At 46.4% G+C, this 19,398-nt stretch overlaps 1 protein-coding gene across 2 annotated transcripts in view; it reads right to left on the bottom strand.

Moving 5' to 3' along the window:
* Positions 1–1,324: 1,324 nt before the first annotated feature.
* BCAN (brevican) overlaps positions 1,325–19,398 on the bottom strand; it is a 106,878-nt gene continuing 88,804 nt past the window's right edge. For both annotated transcript variants that reach the window (XM_077258279.1, XM_077258288.1), the window contains exons 12-14: positions 3,207–3,351; positions 2,910–3,092; positions 1,325–2,145 (exon numbers count right to left, since the gene is read on the bottom strand). In XM_077258279.1, the coding sequence (XP_077114394.1) occupies positions 2,135–2,145; positions 2,910–3,092; positions 3,207–3,351 (339 nt within the window). In that variant the 3' untranslated portion in view covers positions 1,325–2,134. The remainder of the gene's footprint in view (positions 2,146–2,909; positions 3,093–3,206; positions 3,352–19,398) is intronic.

Genomic DNA, 19,398 nt, shown 5'->3' with positions numbered 1-19,398 from the left:
TCCCTTTCCTTTCCTTTCATTGAGTCCTGTCACATATGGGACTTGTAGTATTTATTATTATTATTATTATTTATTGTTATAGCGCCATTTATTCCATGGCGCTTTACAAGTGAGGAGGGGTATACATAATAAAAACAAGTACAATAATCTTGAACAATACAAGTCATAACTGGTACAGTAGGAGAGAGGACCCTGCCCGCGAAGGCTCACAATCTACAAGGGATGGGTGAGAATACAGTAGGTGAGGGTAGAGCTGGTAGCGGTTTGGTCGATCGGTGGTTACTGCAGGTTGTAGGCTTGTCGGAAGAGGTGGGTCTTCAGATTCTTTTTGAAGGTTTCGATGGTGGGCGAGAGTCTGATGTGTTGTGGTAGAGGGTTCCAGAGTAGGGGTGATACGCGAGAGAAATCTTGTATACGATTGTGGGAAGAGGAGATAAGAGGGGAGTAGAGAAGGAGATCCATGCTATTACGAGATCAATATATAACCCCGCCCCTTGACCACCTCACCACAGTATAGTTATACTCACCTCTTGGATGTCAGTATATGTGCATGTTGGTTCAGCTGCTCCTTGACCTCCGGTCCTGCGCATTACGGAATGGTCTGCGTTCCACGCATGCGTTCCGGTGCGGCATGACCCGGAAGTCATTTTCAATAGGATACGCAGCAGGGAACTGACACGTGCCGAATCACCACTGAGCACCAATGAGATATGTGCATCGGGCTATAAAAAGGAAACAGTGCTGAGGGAATTAATGCCCCCTTTTTGAAGAAGCATATGGCGAAACGGCATCGTCTGGGTAGTGACACTTAGCAAATCTACCTCATTGTAGCACTCGGCACCTAATGTAAGTACTTTCAGATCGGAACTTCACTTTTTGTCCTGTTTACTTCAGAGTAGATATTCCTGCACATTACAGTCTATAGGTCTTACTGAGCTTTCTGGTATAGGCACATGCACTTTATATAGAAAAGCTATTAGCTCTACCTATATGCACCTACTCTCTAACGGACTATGAGTGACAGTTTTTCAAGAATATTTGGTATGCCAAGAAGCTAATATCCTCTGGGATAACGTGATTGTGAGCATGAGTATATAGACTTGCATTACCAGCTTGACTGTTTACTATTGTTTTAAAATTATTGGAATAAATATTTGATATCTTAAAATTATTTTTTTGGTGGAATGGATCCTCTTTTCCTAAACTAATTTATTTAGAGATGTGTTGATATCAAATATTTTTCTCTAATTATATACACTTTAATAGACTGTGTTTATAAAATTATTTATATAGGGGTCACTTACGGTACATCAAGAAAATGGAATGAAAAAAAAATCAATTTATTTACTTTTATTTCAACAAAATCTCAGTCACTTACAATAATTAGTAAATAATTCCAGTTTATACTAATCATTGCTTCCACCTCCCCCATTTGTAACATTGGGTACCAGATAATCAAAGTTGCAGAATGTATTTTTACAGACTGTCTGCTACGAATGTACTACCAGATTGTAAATTAATGGACTCTTCAGTCTGGATCAAGATCTGTCCTGATTTATCAGTGAGAACACTGTCTATGGTGGCACAGAGTGTGGATCTGGTTGGTGTTTCTGTAACTACAGTGATTCGGATGGGCACGCATGACCTGAGTTTAATGGATTCTGTCAACATGATCAACATGAATGGTTGAGGATACAAGTTCACAATTATTACAACTTGTGTATATTTTAAAGGAAATCTTTACTTTTTGAGTAGGATTTTCAACATGTTACAGCCTAGCCCTAGCCACTACCAAAATGGCTGCTTTTCTCCCAGCATAAATAGGGAAATGTAAAAAGTGAAGATACATAAGGGATATAATTTTAAAAAATCGCTATCCTATCTATGGATAATCTGAACTGGAGCATGTATCTTGGCTTGTCATTGAAAACTATGTGTATTGAAGGGGTTATAAATGCTCAAGATATGGCACAGTCAGGCCACAGACTATAGTATATAGCACCTCCCTGTGGCTCTGCTTTAGTGGAGTGTTGGCCAAACGTGGCCTCGTCTTGGGAGTCATAGAGCCTGTGACAATTGGCCAAGACTTCTTATTTGAGTGGCAGATGGATTAGGATCTGGAGATGTGGTCACATCATTGAAGTGCTGCATAGAAAACAGAAGGGTAGATAGCAAAATGTGAGTAAAATTACCATGAAAAAAGGACTCCTTATAAAAAGATGGACAATTTTCAAGCAGTTGCCTAGTTTATTTTCATATGTCCAACCAACCTACAAACATTCACGCAAGTCAATGCATGCTCCAGAGTTTCAGATAATTTCCCTCACTTGTCCAAGCCAGACTGGGTTGATTACTCTAATTTCCATTAGAACAAAAAAATACCCTAAAATCTACCCTTTGATATACTCCAAAATCCAGCAAGAAGGAGAGTGGAGGGGTGGCTTGCTCAAATTGAAGTGGGGTGAGAGGGGTTGGTGCTCAATTGTACCCAAAGTATGTTATGCAACCACCTTGAAAATATTAGGGGAAATTGGTCCGATTTTCCTTGTGGGTGGGGGTCTGAGGGAGCAGGTGATGAAACATCTCCTAGATTTTTTTAAATATGTTGTGTCCCCTGTGTCATAGAGTGGGGAAAGTCAAAGAGAAATGTCTCCATTATGGCTCGGAGTTGGCTAGAGTAAGGGTTAGGATTAAGGCTAAGTTTGGGGCTTGGGTTAGAACTATAGCTAGGTTTAGAGCTAAGGTTGGGGCTGGGGTGTCCTCTCATACACTGGATATTCTCTTGGCTAAAACTAATTTTATGAGATCTCGCCAATGTCCCTTCATTAATTGCCCGCAAAAAGGCAATTGCCAAACTACCTGTTTCAGTAGTTTACCCAACCATTTAGGACACCTTTCCGGCTTCTTACCAGGTAAGCAGTTTATTTGTGGTTCTTCCCATGCTCCGTCCGACTGGCACCTGATGATGGGTAAATTCCGTTGAACAAAACCATCTTCACAGCGATATCCTACCACAGAGCTGATTGGATACCGTATTTTGGGTCGGCCATATATAGAAGCATTATCCACTTCTGGTGGAGGACCACAGGACACTGAAAACAATATGAATATGTGATGCTAAAAAAATAACTGCTCCGCACATCAAATCTCACCTTCCATTATCGAGCATCATTTTTGTAGGGAGAAGTGTTTGTAGTTATTCTTACCCAGGCCCATTTTACAAGTGTATGGCAGATGGTAGTTACATGGGACGTCGCTCCAAAGACCACCATCATGCCAACCCATTACAACACAGTCTTCACCGGAGAGAAAATAGCTGTCAGGTTGTCCTTGTTTCCAATCTTCAAAAAGCTAAAAAAGGGCAAAATATAAAAGATTTGTGATTAATAAATAAATAATCTTTATTTTTATATAGCGCTAACATATTCCGCAGCGCTTTACAGGTTGCACACATTATCATCACTGTCCCCGTTGGGGCTCACAATCTAAATTCCCTATCAGTATGTCTTTGGAATGATTCGACTGAGTCTATATTATTGTACGTAGAAGACAGCACTGGTCCTTTAACACCTTTAAAGAGATAATGGGTCAAAGTTGATGTTAGGTTTGGCTGATTGCACTAAATAAAAATAAATAATAAAGTGCAAGCCCAACTCGGGGTCCACCGTGCAGAGATGGATAACTGCTGCTAGCGAACAACAGCTGAACGAAGCACTGAGCATTAACCTAAATCAGACTGCGCTAACTCTACACAGAATGAACAGAACACAAAGTACCATACTTAGTTACTTCACTGTAGGTACAGCACGCAATATGCTAAGTACTATACCCTGTTAAATGTCACAGGGATGATATCATGTGAGTTGCGCTCGCTCTGCTACTAAACTGTGTCAAGAATGAAGCAGATGCTGAGCCAAAAGAAAAGAACTCATATGATGCTAGGTACAAAGCCCTGTCGCTTTCCCTGAAAGGTGTAGCCTGAGGGTTGGACTTGCTCTGTAACTCAACTGTGCTAACTGCAACACATGAAGGAGACAGATGCTAAGACAAGGGAAGGAAACCCAGTCCTCCTGACCCTACCTGCCTACGCAAGGTCTCATAGGGTTTAGAGCGACACATGCAAACAGAGTGGTAGAGTATCCACTCACATACAGTACAGACCAAAAGTTTGGACACACCTTCTCATTTAAAGATTTTTCTGTATTTTCATGACTATGAAAATTGTACATTCACACTGAAGGCATCAAAACTATGAATTAACACATGTGGAATTATATACAGTACTTAACAAAAAAGTGTAAAACAACTGAAAATATGTCTTATATTCTAGGTTCTCCAAAGTAGCCACCTTTTGCTTTGATGACTGCTTTGCACACTCTTGGCATTCTCTTGATGACCTTCAAGAGGTAGTCACAGGGAATGGTTTTCACTTCACAGGTGTGCCCTGTCAGGTTTAGCAAGTGTGATTTCTTGCCTTATAATGGGGTTGGGACCATCAGTTGTGTTGAGCAGAAGTCTGGTGGATACACAGCTGATAGTCCTACTGAATAGACTGTTAGAATTTGTATTATGGCAAGAAAAAAGCAGCTAAGTATAGAAAAACGAGTGGCCATCATTACATGACCCAGCCTATTTTGGCCTTAATGACCTTGCCGTTTTTTGCAATTCTGACTAGTGTCCCTTTATGAGGTAATAACTCAGGAACGCTTCAACGGATCCTAGCGATTCTGAGATTATTTTTTCGTGACATATTAGGCTTCATGGTAGTGGTAAATTTAGGTCGATAATTTCTGAGTTTATTTGTGAAAAAAACGGAAATTTGGCGAAAATTTTGAAAATTTTGCAATTTTCACATTTTGAATTTTTATTCTGTTAAACCAGAGAGTTATGTGACACAAAATAATTAATAAATAACATTTCCCACATGTCTACTTTACATCAGCACAATTTTGGAAACAATTTTTTTTTTTGCTAGGAAGTTATAAGGGTTAAAATTTGACCAGTGATTTCTCATTTTTACAACAAAATTTACAAAACCATTTTTTTTAGGGACCACCTCACATTTGAAGTCAGTTTGAGGGTTCTATATGTCTGAAAATACCCAAAAGTGACACAATTCTAAAAACTGCACCCCTCAAGGTACTCAAAACCACATTCAAGAAGTTTATTAACCCTTCAGGTGTTTCACAGCAGCAGAAGCAACATGGAAGTAAAAAATGAACATTTAACTTTTTAGTCACAAAAATGATCTTTTAGCAACAATTTTTTTATTTTCCCAAGGGTAAAAGGAGAAACTGGACCACGAACGTTGTTGTCCAATTTGTCCTGAGTACGCTGATACCTCATATGTGGGGGTAAACCACTGTTTGGGCGCACGGCAGGGCTCGGAAGGGAAGGAGCGCCATTTGACTTTTTGAATGAAAAATTGGCTCCAATCTTTAGCGGACACCATGTCGCGTTTGGAGAGCCCCCGTGTGCCTAAACATTGGAGCTCCCCCACAAGTGACCCCATTTTGGAAACTAGACCCCCCAAGGAACTTATCTAGAAGCATAGTGAGCACTTTAAACCCCCAGGTGCTTCACAAATTGATCCGTAAAAATGAAACAGTACTTTTTTTTCACAAAAAAATTATTTTAGCCTCAATTTTTTCATTTTCACATGGGCAACAGGATAAAATGGATCCTAAAATTTGTTGGACAATTTCTCCTAAGTACACCGATACCTCACATGTGGGGGTAAACCACTGTTTGGGCACATGGTAAGGCTCGGAAGGGAAGGAGCGCCATTTGACTTTTTGAATGAAAAATTATCTCCATCGCTAGCGGACACCATGTCACGTTTGGAGAGCCCCTGTGTGCCTAAACATTGGAGCTCCCCCACAAGTGACCCCAATTTGGAAACTAGACCCCCCAAGGAACTTATCTAGAAGCATAGTGAGCACTTTAAACCCTCAGGTGCTTCACAAATTGATCCGTAAAAATGAAAAAGTACTTTTTTTTCACATAAAATTTCTTTTAGCCTCAATTTTTTCATTTTGACATGGGCAACAGGATAAAATGGATCCTAAAATTTGTTGGGCAATTTCTCCTGAGTACGCCGATACCTCATATGTGGGGGTAAACCACCATTTGGGTGCACGGCAAGGCTCGGAAGGGGAGGCGTGCCATTTGACTTTTTGAATGGAAAATTAGCTCCAATCGTTAGCGGACACCATGTCGCGTTTGGAGAGCCCCTGTGTGCCTAAACATTGGAGCTCCCCTACAAGTGACCCCATTTTGGAAACTAGACCCCCCCAAGGAACTTATCTAGATGCATAGTGAGCACTTATAACCCCCAGGTGCTTCACAGAAGTTTATAACGCAGAGCCGTGAAAATAAAAAATAATTTTTCTTTCCTCAAAAATGATTTTTAGCCCAGAATTTTTTATTTTCCCAAGGGTAATAGGAGAAATTGTACCCCAAATGTTGTTGTCCAGTTTGTCCTGAGTACGATGATACCCCATATGTGGGGGTAAACCACTGTTTGGGCGCACGGCAGGGCTCGGAAGGGAAGGCATGCCATTTGGCTTTTTGAATGGAAAATTAGCTCCAATCATTAGCGGACACCATGTCGCGTTTGAAGAACCCCTGTGTGCCAAAACATTGGAGCTCCCACACAAGTGACCCCATTTTGGAAACTAGACCTCCCAAGGAACTAATCTAGATGTGTGGTGAGCACTTTCTTTTCTCAAAAATAATTTTTAGCCCACAATTTTTTATTTTCCCAAGGGTAACAGGAGAAATTTGACCCCAAAAGTTGTTGTCCAGTTTCTCCTGAGTACGCTGATACCCCATATGTGGGGGTAAACCACTGTTTGGGCACATGCCGGGGCTCGGAAGGGAAGTAGTGACGTTTTGGAATGCAGACTTTGATGGAATGGTCTGCGGGCATCATGTTACGTTTGCAGAGCCCCTGATATGCCTAAACAGTAGAAACCCCCCACAATTGACCCCATTTTGGAAACTAGACCCCCCAAGGAACTTATCTAGATGTGTGGTGAGCACGTTCAACCCCCAATTGCTTCACAGAAGTTTAAAACGCAGAGCCGTGAAAATAAAAAATCATTTTTCTTTCCTCAAAAAAGATGTTTTAGCAAGCAATTTTTTATTTTCACAAGGGTAACAGGAGAAATTGGACCCCAATATTTGTTGCCCGGTTTGTTGTGAGTACGCTGATACCCCATATGTGGGGTTAAACCACTGTTTGGGCACACGTCAGGGCTCGGAAGGGAAGTAGTGACATTTGAAATGCAGACTTTGATGGAATGGTCTGCGGGCGTCACATTGCATTTGCAGAGCGCCTGATGTGCCTAAACAGTAGAAACACCCCACAAGTGACCTCATTTTGGAAACTAGACCCCCCAAGGAACCTATCTAGATGTGTGGTGAGCACTTTTAACCCCCAAGTGCTTCACAGAAGTTTATAACGCAGAGCCGTGAAAATAAAAAATAATTGTTCTTTCCTCAAAAAATTATGTTTTAGCAAGTAATTTTTATTTTTGCAAGGGTAACAGGAGAAATTGGACCCCAACAGTTGTTGCCCAGTTTGTCCTGAGTACGATGGTACCTCATATGTGGGGGTAAACCACTGTTTGGGCGCACGTCGGGGCTTGGAAGGGAGGGAGCACCATTTGACTTTTTGAACGCAAGATTGGCTGGAATCAATGGTGGCGCCATGTTGCGTTTGGAGACCCCTGATGTGCCTCAACAGTGGAAACCCCTCAATTCTAACTTCAACACTAACCCCAACACACCCCTAATCCTAATCCCAACTGTAGCCATAACCCTAATCACAACCCTAACCACAACCCTAACCCCAACACACCCGTAACCCTAATTCCAACCCTAACCCTAATCCTAACCCTAATCCCAACCCTAACCCTAATCCCAACCCTAACCACAACTGTAACCCCAACACACCCCTAACCCTATCCATAACCCTAACCACAAGCCTAATCTTAACACTATTTCCAACCCTAGCCCTAATTCCAACCCTAACTCTAATTCCAACCCTAACCCTAAGGCTATGTGCCCACGTTGCGGATTCGTGTGAGATTTTTCCACACGATTTTTGAAAAATCTGCAGGTAAAAGGCACTGCGTTTTACCTGCGGATTTACAGCGGATTTCCAGTGTTTTTTTGTGCGTATTTTACCTGCGGATTCCTATTGAGGAACAGGTGTAAAACGCTGCGGAATCCGCACAAAGAATTGACATGCTGCGGAAAATACAACGCAGCGTTTCTGCACGGAATTTTCCGCACCATGGGCACAGCGGATTTGGTTTTCCATAGGTGTACATGGTACTGTAAACCTGATGGAAAACTGCTACGAATTCTCAGCGGCAAATCCGCTGCGGATCCGTGGCCAATCCGCTGCGGATCCACGGCGGATCCACAGCCAAATCCGCACTGTGTGCACATGCCATAACCCTAACCCTAACCCTAACCCTAACCCTACCCCTAACCCTAACCCTACCCCTAGTTCTAACCCTAGTTCTAACCCTAACCCTAGTGGAAAAAGAAAAAAAAATATTTTCTTTATTTTATTATTGTCCCTACCTATGGGGGTGATAAAGGGGGGGGTTATTTATTATTTTTTTATTTTGATCCCTGTGATAGAACCTATCACAGCGATCAAAATGTACTTGTAACGAATCTGCCGGCCGGCAGATTCGGCGGGCGCACTGCGCATGCGCCCGCCATTTTGGAAGATGGCGGCGTCCATGGAGAAGACGGATGCACACCGGGAGCCTCGGTAAGTGTAAGGGGGGGGGGGAGATCGGGGCACGTGGGGGGGTGTCGGAGCACGGGGGGGTGGCATAGGTGCATGGGGGGAGCGGACAGGAGGACGTGGGAGCGGAGCACAAGACGGAGGGGAGCAGAGCACAGATCGGTGGCTTGGGGGGCGATCAGTGGGGTGGGGGGGTCACATAAGTGTTTCCAGTCATGGCCGATGATATTGCAGCATCGGCCATGGCTGGATTGTAATATTTCACCAGTTTTTTAGGTGAAATATTACAAATCGCTCTGATTGGCTGTTTCACTTTCAACAGCCAATCAGAGCGATCGTAGCCACGGGGGGGTGAAGCCACCCCCCCTGGGCTGAAGTACCACTCCCCCTGTCACTGCAGATTGGGTGAAATTGGAGTTAACCCTTTCACCCGATCTGCAGGGACGCGATCATTCCATGACGCCACATAGGCGTCACAGGTCGGATTGGCACCGACTTTCATGACGCCTACGTGGCGTCAAAGGTCGGGAAGGGGGGTTCCCACCTCTGCACAGGGGGAATCTTGGGCCATCTCCGCTGCGGTTTCCCATTCTTCTCCTGCTGCAGTGGAGCCTGCTCAGCGGAGACGTTGGTCCCAGCGTCTCGCTCAGTCTGACTCTGTACAACGGGTTACTGCTGCTTTTCCAGCTTCTGCCATTGAAGCCAGTGCTGGGCAGCGGCGAGCAGACGCTTTTGGGACTAAGTCCTGCTTTTCTCCTTCTGAGCATGCCCAGGGTAAGATCTCTCATTGGAGATCGAGGGTCACATGCTTGGATACTGCAGCAAAGCCCATTGGTTCTCCAGGAAGGTCCTGAAGGTGCTCAGGCTCTGTGGCAGCCTCTCATTGGTCCTTCTAGGAAGGTCTTGTACTTGCTGCAGCTATAAAAGGTTCGCATGGCCATACGGCCATACGCTAGTATCAATGCATGTCATGAGTTTTGCGCCAATGTGGTCACGCTTGTGTGTATTCAGGGCCCCGGCTGAAATAAGCCACTTAGAATACCGGCTCCTCCGGTGAGGAGATTGAATGTTTGCCTCCTTGACTGTGTGACCACAAGCTGCTATCTGCTCAGCAGTTACTGTGTATTCCTGTGGAGTTTAACAGGACACAGTCCTTTCTTTATAGCGACTCTGTGAAGCAACAGAGTTCATTTCTACCGCCATATAGTGCCGCCGTTTTCCAGCTGCAGGTTCTTTTCCTGCACGGTGGACTCTGGGCTGCGAACGCACCAAATAACATCTCTATATTTACTCGATGCGTTCTGCCAGCCCTAACAGTCAGTCAGTCCGAAAAATTGGGCAAACTTTGAAAGTGTCCCAAGTGCAGTGGCAAAAACCATCAAGCGCTACAAAGAAACTGGCTCTTGGAAGACCAAGAGTCACCTCTGCTTCTGAGGATAAATTTATCTGAGTCACCAGTCTCAGAAATCGCAGGTTAACAGCAGCTCAGATTAGAGACCAGGTCAATGCCACACAGAGTTCTAGCAGCAGACACATCTCTACAACAACTGTTAAGAGGAGACTTTGTGCAGCAGGCCTTCATGGTAAAATAGCTGCTAGGAAACCAGTGCTAAGGACAGGCAACAAGCAGAAGAGACTTGTTTGGGCTAAAGAACACAAGGAATGGCCATTAGACCAGTTGAAATCTGCGCTTTGGTCTGATGAGTCCAAATTTGAGATCTTTGATTCCAACCACCGTGTCTTTGTGCGACGCAGAAAAGATGAACGGATGGACTCTACATGCCTGGTTCCCACCGTGAAGCATGGAGGAGGAGGTGTGATGGTGTGCTTTGCTGGTGATACTGTTGGGGATTTATTCAAAATTGAAGGCATACTGAGCCAGCATGGCTACCACAGCATCTTTCAGCGGCATGCTATTCCATCCGGTTTGCGTTTAGTTGGACCATCATTTATTTTTCAACAGGACAATGACCCCAAACACACCTCCAGGCTGTGTAAGGGCTATTTGACCAAGAAGGAGAGTGATGGGGGTGCTATGCCAGATGACCTGGCCTCCACAGTCACCAGACCTGAACCCAATCGAGATGGTTTGGGGTGAGCTGGACTGCAGAGTGAAGGCAAAAAGGCCAACAAGTGCTAAGCATCTCTAGGAGTTTCTTCAAGATTGTTGGAAGAACATTCCCTGTTGTGTATCCGCTTTTTGGGCTCCCCTGGTGGTTGCTGGTGGTACTGATGACTTGTTTGCACTTTGCTGCTTCTGTTCACCTGCTTCCATCAGTGTTTGGGAGTTTCCTATTTAGCCTTGCTCTCCAGTCATTTCCTTGCCAGTCATCATTGTAACCAGAGCCTTCGGTTGCATGTTCCTGCTACTAGTCTGCTGATCAGCTAAGTGGACTTTGTCCTTTTGTTTTGTATCTTTTGTCCAGTTTGCAGTTTTTGTAATTCTCTGTAGCTGGAAGCTCTTGCGGGCTGAAATTGCCACTCCTGTGTCATGAGTTGACACAGGAGTCTTAAAGTAATTTCAGGATGGTTTTTGAAAGGGTTTTCAGTTGACCGTGAAGTCCTCTTTTGTATCCTTCTGCTATCTAGTAAGTGGACCTCTCTTTGCTAAATCTACTTTCATTCTGTGTATGTCTTTTCCTCTTAATTCACCGTTATTACATGTGGGGGGCTGCTATCATCTTTTGGGGTATTTCCCTAGAGGTAAGCCAGGTCTGTTTCTTCCTCTACCAGGCGTAGTTAGTCCTCCGGCTGGCGCGTGGCATCTAGGAAGCCGTAGGTATGCTCCCTGGCTACTATTAGTTGTGTGGTAGATTTAGCTCACGGTCAACTCGAGTTTCCATCACCCGAGAGCTCGTTCGTTATTTATATGTTTCTTACGTTCCCTTGCCATTGGGAACCATGACACTATGCGCGAGTATAGTAAGGAGTCCCTGGAAAAGGGACATATTCGTCCTTCTTCATCACCTTTAGGAGCCGGTTTTTTCTTTGTCTCTAAAAAGGATGGCTCTCTGAGGCCTTGTATTGATTATCGACTCCTGAATAAAATTACAGTCAAATATCAGTATCCGTTGCCTTTGCTGACTGATTTGTTTGCTCGCATAAGGGGGGCTAAGTGGTTCTCTAAGATTGATCTTCGTGGGGCGTATAATTTGGTGCGTATTAAGCAGGGGGATGAGTGGAAAACCGCATTTAATACGCCTGAGGGCCATTTTGAGTATTTGGTAATGCCATTCGGCGTTTCTAATGCACCTTCTGTCTTTCAGTCCTTAATGCATGATATTTTCCGTGAATATTTGGATAAATTTATGATTGTGTACTTGGATGATATTTTGATTTTTTCTGATGACTGGGAGTCTCATGTTCAGCAGGTCAGGAGGGTTTTTCAGGTTTTGCGGGAGAATTTTTTGTGTGTAAAGGGTTCAAAGTGTGTTTTTGGGGTTCAAAAAATTTCCTTTTTGGGGTACATTTTTTCCCCTTCTTCTATTGAGATGGACCCTGTCAAGGTTCGGGCTATTTACAACTGAACGCAGCCTACTTCTCTGAAGAGTCTTCAGAAATTCTTGGGCTTTGCTAATTTTTATCGTCGATTTATAGCTGGTTTTTCTGGCGTTGCTAAACCTCTGACGGATTTGACTAAAAAGGGTGCTGATGTTGCCAATTGGTCCCCTGCTGCTGTGGAGGCCTTTCGGGAGCTTAAGCGCCGCTTTTTGTCTGCCCCTGTGTTGCGCCAGCCTGATGTTTCTCTTCCCTTTCAGGTTGAGGTTGATGCTTCCGAGATCGGAGCGGGGGCGGTTTTGTCGCAGAGAAGTTCCGACTGCTCAGTGATGAGACCTTGTGCGTTCTTTTCGCGAAAATTTTCGGCCGCCGAGCGAAACTATGATGTTGGTAATCGGGAGCTTTTGGCCATGAAGTGGGCATTTGAGGAGTGGCGTCATTGGCTTGAGGGTGCCAGACATCAGGTGGTAGTTTTGACTGATCACAAGAATTTAATTTATTTGGAGTCTGCCAGGCGCCTGAATCCTAGACAGGCACGTTGGTCGTTGTCCTTTTCCCGGTTTAATTTTGTGGTCTCGTACTTACCGGGTTCTAGGAATGTGAAGGCAGATGCTCTTTCTAGGAGTTTTGAGCCTGACTCTCCTGGGAATTCTGAACCTGCTGGTGTCCTTAAGGATGGGGTGGTTTTGTCTGCTGTCTCTCCAGATCTGCGACGTGCTTTGCAAGAATTTCAGGCGGATAGACCTGATCGTTGTCCGTCTGGTAGACTGTTTGTTCCTGACGATTGGACCACTAGAGTCATCTCGGAAGTTCATTCTTCTACTCTGGCAGGTCATCCGGGAATTTTTGGCACCAGAGATTTGGTGGCTAGATCCTTCTGGTGGCCTTCCCTGTCTCGAGATGTGCGTGTTTTTGTGCAGTCTTGCGATGTGTGTGCTCGGGCCAAGCCTTGTTGCTCTAGGGCTAGTGGGTTGTTGTTGCCCTTGCCTATTCCTAAGAGGCCTTGGACGCACATCTCTATGGACTTTATCTCGGATCTCCCTGTTTCTCAGAAGATGTCTGTCATCTGGGTGGTGTGTGACCGTTTTTCTAAAATGGTTCATTTGGTGCCATTGCCTAAGTTGCCTTCCTCATCTGAGTTGGTCCCTCTGTTTTTTCAAAATGTGGTTCACTTGCATGGTATTCCGGAAAACATCGTTTCTGACAGGGGTACCCAGTTCGTGTCTAGATTTTGGCGGGCAGTCTGTGCCAGGTTGGGCATTGATTTGTCCTTTTCGTCTGCATTCCATCCTCAGACCAATGGCCAGACGGAGCGAACTAATCAAACTTTGGAGACTTATTTGAGGTGTTTTGTGTCTGCGGATCAGGATGATTGGGTTGCCTTTCTGCCGTTGGCGGAGTTTGCTCTTAATAATCGGGCTAGTTCTGCCACTTTGGTTTCTCCTTTCTTTTGCAATTCAGGGTTTCATCCGCGTTTTTCATCTGGTCAGGTTGAATCTTCGGATTGTCCTGGAGTGGATGCGGTGGTGGATCGGTTGCATCGGATTTGGGGACAAGTGGTGGATCATTTGGAATTGTCCCAGGAGAGGACTCAGCAGTTTGCTAACCGTCGTCGTCGTGTTGGTCCCCACCTTCGCGTTGGGGACTTGGTGTGGTTGTCTTCCCGTTTTGTCCCTATGAGGGTTTCTTCTCCCAAATTTAAGCCTCGGTTCATCGGTCCTTATAGGATTTTGGAGATTCTTAACCCTGTTTCCTTTCGTTTGGACCTCCCGGCATCTTTCGCTATCCATAATGTGTTCCATCGGTCGTTGTTGCGGAGATAAGAGGTACCGGTGGTTCCTTCTACTGAACCTCCTGCTCCTGTGCTGGTGGAGGGTGAATTGGAGTACGTCGTAGAGAAGATCTTGGACTCCCGTATTTCCAGACGGAGACTTCAATATCTGGTTAAATGGAAAGGCTATGGTCAGAAAGATAATTCTTGGGTAACTGCCTCTGATGTTCATGCCTCGGATTTGGTTCGTGCCTTTCATAGGGCTCATCCAGATCGCCCTGGCGGTTCTTGTGAGGGTTCGGTGCCCCCTCCTTAAGGGGAGGGTACTGTTGTGTATCCGCTTTTTGGGCTCCCCTGGTGGTTGCTGGTGGTACTGGTGACTTGTTTGCACTTTGCTGCTTCTGTTCACCTGCTTCCATCAGTGTTTGGGAGTTTCCTATTTAGCCTTGCTCTCCAGTCATTTCCTTGCCGGTCATCATTGTAACCAGAGCCTTCGGTTGCATGTTCCTGCTACTAGTCTGCTGATCAGCTAAGTGGACTTTGTCCTTTTGTTTTGTATCTTTTGTCCAGTTTGCAGTTTTTGTAATTCTCTGTAGCTGGAAGCTCTTGCGGGCTGAAATTGCCACTCCTGTGTCATGAGTTGACACAGGAGTCTTAAAGTAATTTCAGGATGGTTTTTGAAAGGGTTTTCAGTTGACCGTGAAGTCCTCTTTTGTATCCTTCTGCTATCTAGTAAGTGGACCACTCTTTGCTAAATCTTTCTTTCATTCTGTGTATGTCTTTTCCTCTTAATTCACCGTTATTACATGTGGGGGGCTGCTATCATCTTTTGGGGTATTTCCCTAGAGGTAAGCCAGGTCTGTTTCTTCCTCTACCAGGCGTAGTTAGTCCTCCGGCTGGCGCGTGGCATCTAGGAAGCCGTAGGTATGCTCCCTGGCTACTATTAGTTGTGTGGTAGATTTAGCTCACGGTCAACTCGAGTTTCCATCACCCGAGAGCTCGTTCGTTATTTATATGTTTCTTACGTTCCCTTGCCATTGGGAACCATGAAAATTCCCGGTGACTACCTCTTGTAGGTCATCAAGAGAATGCCAAGAGTGTGCAAAGCAGTCATCAAAGCAAAAGGTGGCTACTTTGAAGAACCTAGAATATAAGACATATTTTCAGTTGTTTCACACTTTTCACTTTTTTTGTTAAGTATATAATTCCACGTGTTAATTCATAGTTTTGATGCCTTCAGTGTGAATGTAAAATTTTCATAGTCATGAAAATACAGAAAAATCTTCAAATGAGAATGTGTGTCCAAACTTTTGGTCTGTACTGTACACCACACATAAGAGATACTAGCATGCCCGTGTTCGCCGCTGGACCCCTTTTATGTCCTAGGCTCCACCCCAAACACTCTTGCCCAGTGAGCCGAGACATCGCCCACTGGCCAATCCTGGTGCTGCCACATAACCATAGCAGCTACCGTCCGATCACCAATGAGCAGATGGCACATCACTGACATGCTCAGTAGGGTGAACTCTGGACTTAGACTCCCAAGCGTCAAGCTGTGCCTGCATATCGCTGGTTACCATAGACTTGGCTGGAGAGCCAGCAGTAACCAACCGAATACCACAAGTCTGAGCAAGACATTGGGAGAGACATCTGTGCTGAGCAACACCCGCAGCGGCCGGACCAGAATGGAAGACCACAGCACCAGGCACTGCTTGGGATCTATCCCTCACAGCGGGAGAATCCCGACGCCTAACAGTTGATTTCTTATTTTATCTACCATTGTCATAGAGAAAAATTTAAATCCATAAGACATCTCCTGAGAGGGGACATATCAGCCACAAATTGAAGATATGGGATTAATTATAGTTGGGAAAGAGAAAAACTAATTATAACTGGAGAAGTAGCAGGGAACTGACACTTAACCTCCTTTGAAGTAGGGGAATCCTGCAGTGAATAGGTAAATGCAACAGAATATCTACTGTGTCAGGGTCACTGGCACAGTATATTGGAGGAGATATGTGTCACAAAGATTGCTTTCTTCCCTGATCTAGAAACCCCCAAGTTTCTCTCCAGCATGCTATGTGCTGAAGGAGCTAATCAACCATGTTATGGGACGGGTTTGTAGGTAAGTAGGTAAGAGATGGTTGCAACACCTACTCACCATATCTCCACCTCAAGAGTGTTGCTGGGATGTTAAATGTACAGCCACTGTTTTTTTTCTCTGTGTGTTGTGGTTTGGAGAGGAGAGACTCCAGATGTGGCTCCAGGTGGAGGTGAAGACACATGGCGGTCTAACCAGGCGAACCCCTCAGACATATGTGCAGCGCCCCAGAGTCCTGGTCGTTGCAGTACTGTGGCTCCGCCGCTATGGGGAGCTACGGTGCGTCCGATGGCACTGAAGGAGTTCATCTGATCAGGTATCACAGACACCAATACATTTCACAGCTGGGCCTCCGGGGGGAGCTAAGGGTGCTATTTATTAGGCCACTCCCCACCATAGTGGGTAAACTGGGGGTCAGGCAGGAAGTTAGATCAGAAAGCTGACTGGATTGGACGAAGCAACACCTAGTGGCAGAGGGTGTTGTGGAGGAAGAGACAGTAGGGTCTCTGTCAGGGGTGGGATCCTGACAGAGGCTTGGCATAGAAGAGAACGTAACGGGTCCGCGCCAGCTCCGGGAAGCGGCGGGGCCCAAGAAAGGACGAGAAGCGAGATAGATTGTGCTGAGTGAGAAACGAGATCAAAGCAATAGGAGAATACCAGTAGGGGTCATGCTGTAAGACCGGAGCAACACCCTACTGAGGCGCATTACCGGTGGCCGGAACGCCGAGGGAGTATTATAACAATCAGCTTCAAGCAATACTCTAAACAGCGGCAGGACAGTCAGTTTAAGGCGGGCTGTCTAACACATATCACCTATGCAGTCTTGGGGGGCAACTTGTGGAGAGGGGCGACTCTAGGGTCCCGGAAGAGCTCCGAGCCTACCCGTCAAACGGGTGCCGTCCCAACCAGAACATCAGGGAGGGACGGAGGATTAGAAGAACATCATTTAATCGAGTTGTGAGGGAACTTAAGAAACAGACACAACGGTTGTGGGGACTTTCCGTAAGCACAGCAGGGAAGGACCGCAACACATAGCGCTAGAAGGAAGGCACCGATTTCCACTTGTGAGGAGAACTCTGGAGGTGCCATTGGACCGGCCGGACTTGCGCAGCCTGGTGAGCCGTATTCTGGACTGAGGACCCAGAGATCTTCAGTAAAGAGGTAAAGAGACTGCAACCTGGTGTCCTCGTTATTTACCACACCGCACCACCACCGTCATCCACACCTATCATTCACTGAGCGCCCCACGGCAGGGTCACGGACCGGGGCCTAGCCGCTGTGACAACCCCAGAAGCAGAGACCCGTAGGCCCGGTACCGGGTACCCCTCGGCCCTGCGGCGGTGGGGGCGCTACAACTTGGCGTCACGAACAGGATCTACTTAAGCCTGAAGAATCAGGTCATGTGTGCCTTAGAACTGTGGTCTACTGTGCTAGGACTGTATTATGTTGCAAAGACTGTGTTCCGACATTCCCCGCCAAAACCGCCGCCATTATAACACTTTGTGGCGCGCAGGGAGCATGGGGCGTGTTCTCGTGGGCGTAGCTTGGAAGAGTGGCGCGAAGATGGAGCCCGCCCCTCACCGATATTACTATGTCCAGAGAATATGCCCATCAAGGAGAAGGGCCCGCCTCCTAGTGTGGGATGGTGGAGGAGAGAAAGGCCGCCCTCCGGACGGGGAGGGGAAAGAACTTCTGGAGACCACGAGGCAGAATCCGATTGGCAGCATGGAGTGCGGAAGTCACCCCGGGGAGGGAGAGAAGACCTTTGCCAGGTTCTACCAATGGGAGCCGGCGGAGTCCTTACCAGGCTGCGCTAATCAGGAAATCCTCGGGGCAGAAGTGGAGGAGCTGTGCCGGCAGTTCCGGAGTCTGTGCCAGCGAGCAACCACCCCTGGCGAGGAGCCGAACCCGCACCAGGTATCGGTCCCGCAGCCGACAACGGAGGAGGCCGACACCGGAGATGCATCGGAGGCAGGTAACAGCGCCGATCCCGGCTTGGCGATTGAAGAGCCCCTGCTGGTGGACGTAGACTCACCCCCACCACGACCACCCGGGCGAGTGTGTAGCCGCATCGAGTGCGAGAGGCCCTGGGAAACTCTGCAGACGGCCGATCGCCCCCTACGGCCCATCAAACAACCCACGCAGCTCCAGGGAGAATGGGTAACCTTCAAATGGACCCGCGCGGCCACTACCAATCTGATGGGGTTTCCAGGGGATGCCCAAGAGGAGGGGGAGAGTATCGAAGTCATCCGCCAGCGGGAGTACCGCCAACAGCTGCGCCAGCAAGAGGAAGAGTGGGCCCACAAGAAGGAGCTCCGGCGTCAGGCTGAGCAAGAGAAGGACCTTCAGAATAAAGCCCAAGTCAGGCAAGTTGCTGAGGAGAACTGGGGGCCGCAGCGCTATGGCGTGATCAATACCTTCCGGCTGCAGGGAGGTTGGGGCTTCATTAAGGAGCCCGGTCTTGCCTTGGAAGTGTTTGTAAACCGGCGGGATGTAGAGGCGCACCTCATTGAAGGACACCCAGGCCGGGATCTTTACCCAGGAGACCGGGTTCGGTACACTCGCCACTGGGGGGATAAGGGGTGGTATGCCCTACACGTACGCAAATACAAGCCGGAAGTGACCGTACCATCCTCTGATGATTCATCAAAGCCGGCGGTTATTGCCCCGATCTCCCTGTGCGCCAAATGCCTGCGGGCCATCACTCCAAGGAGAACCGTGAGTACCCAGACCCCTATCCGGGGTGCGGACGCCCTCTATGTGGTGGCGGGGGGAGACCGGTACTTGCGGAAGCCGCCCCCAGATCTGGAAGGCTAAACCTCGATACCAGGAATCTGTAAATAGTTACTGTTTCCTGTTTGGCTGCTAAACCCGTCCAGGGTAAACTCTTAAAGGGATCCCTTTGTTGACCTGGGATCCCTATTGTTTTTGGTTATTTTCTATTTTTCTACGTTATTTAAAAAGAACTGCTGAAATCATGAACAGTGCATGATCCGAACTTCTTGTATATAGTTTGCACCTTATTAAAGGCGCTCCCTACTGGTTTTACTTAAAGAAGGACTCTTTGCGAAGATACCGCACTGGAACCTTTGCTGAGTATGGACTGGTAGCTTGAGAAGATACGCTACCTCACAGAGACTTGGTCCCCTCTTAAAGGGGATGTTCATTTGCCGCATCTCGATAGTAATATTGCTTAAGACAAGTAGCAATAATGTTGATGAGAGAAAAGTGATGATAATGTTTGTACGAGGAAGTTAT

Source organism: Ranitomeya variabilis, chromosome 1, assembly GCF_051348905.1.
Source record: "Ranitomeya variabilis isolate aRanVar5 chromosome 1, aRanVar5.hap1, whole genome shotgun sequence".
Lineage (NCBI taxonomy): Eukaryota > Metazoa > Chordata > Amphibia > Anura > Dendrobatidae > Ranitomeya > Ranitomeya variabilis.
This window is presented reverse-complemented; position numbering and strand designations above follow the sequence as displayed.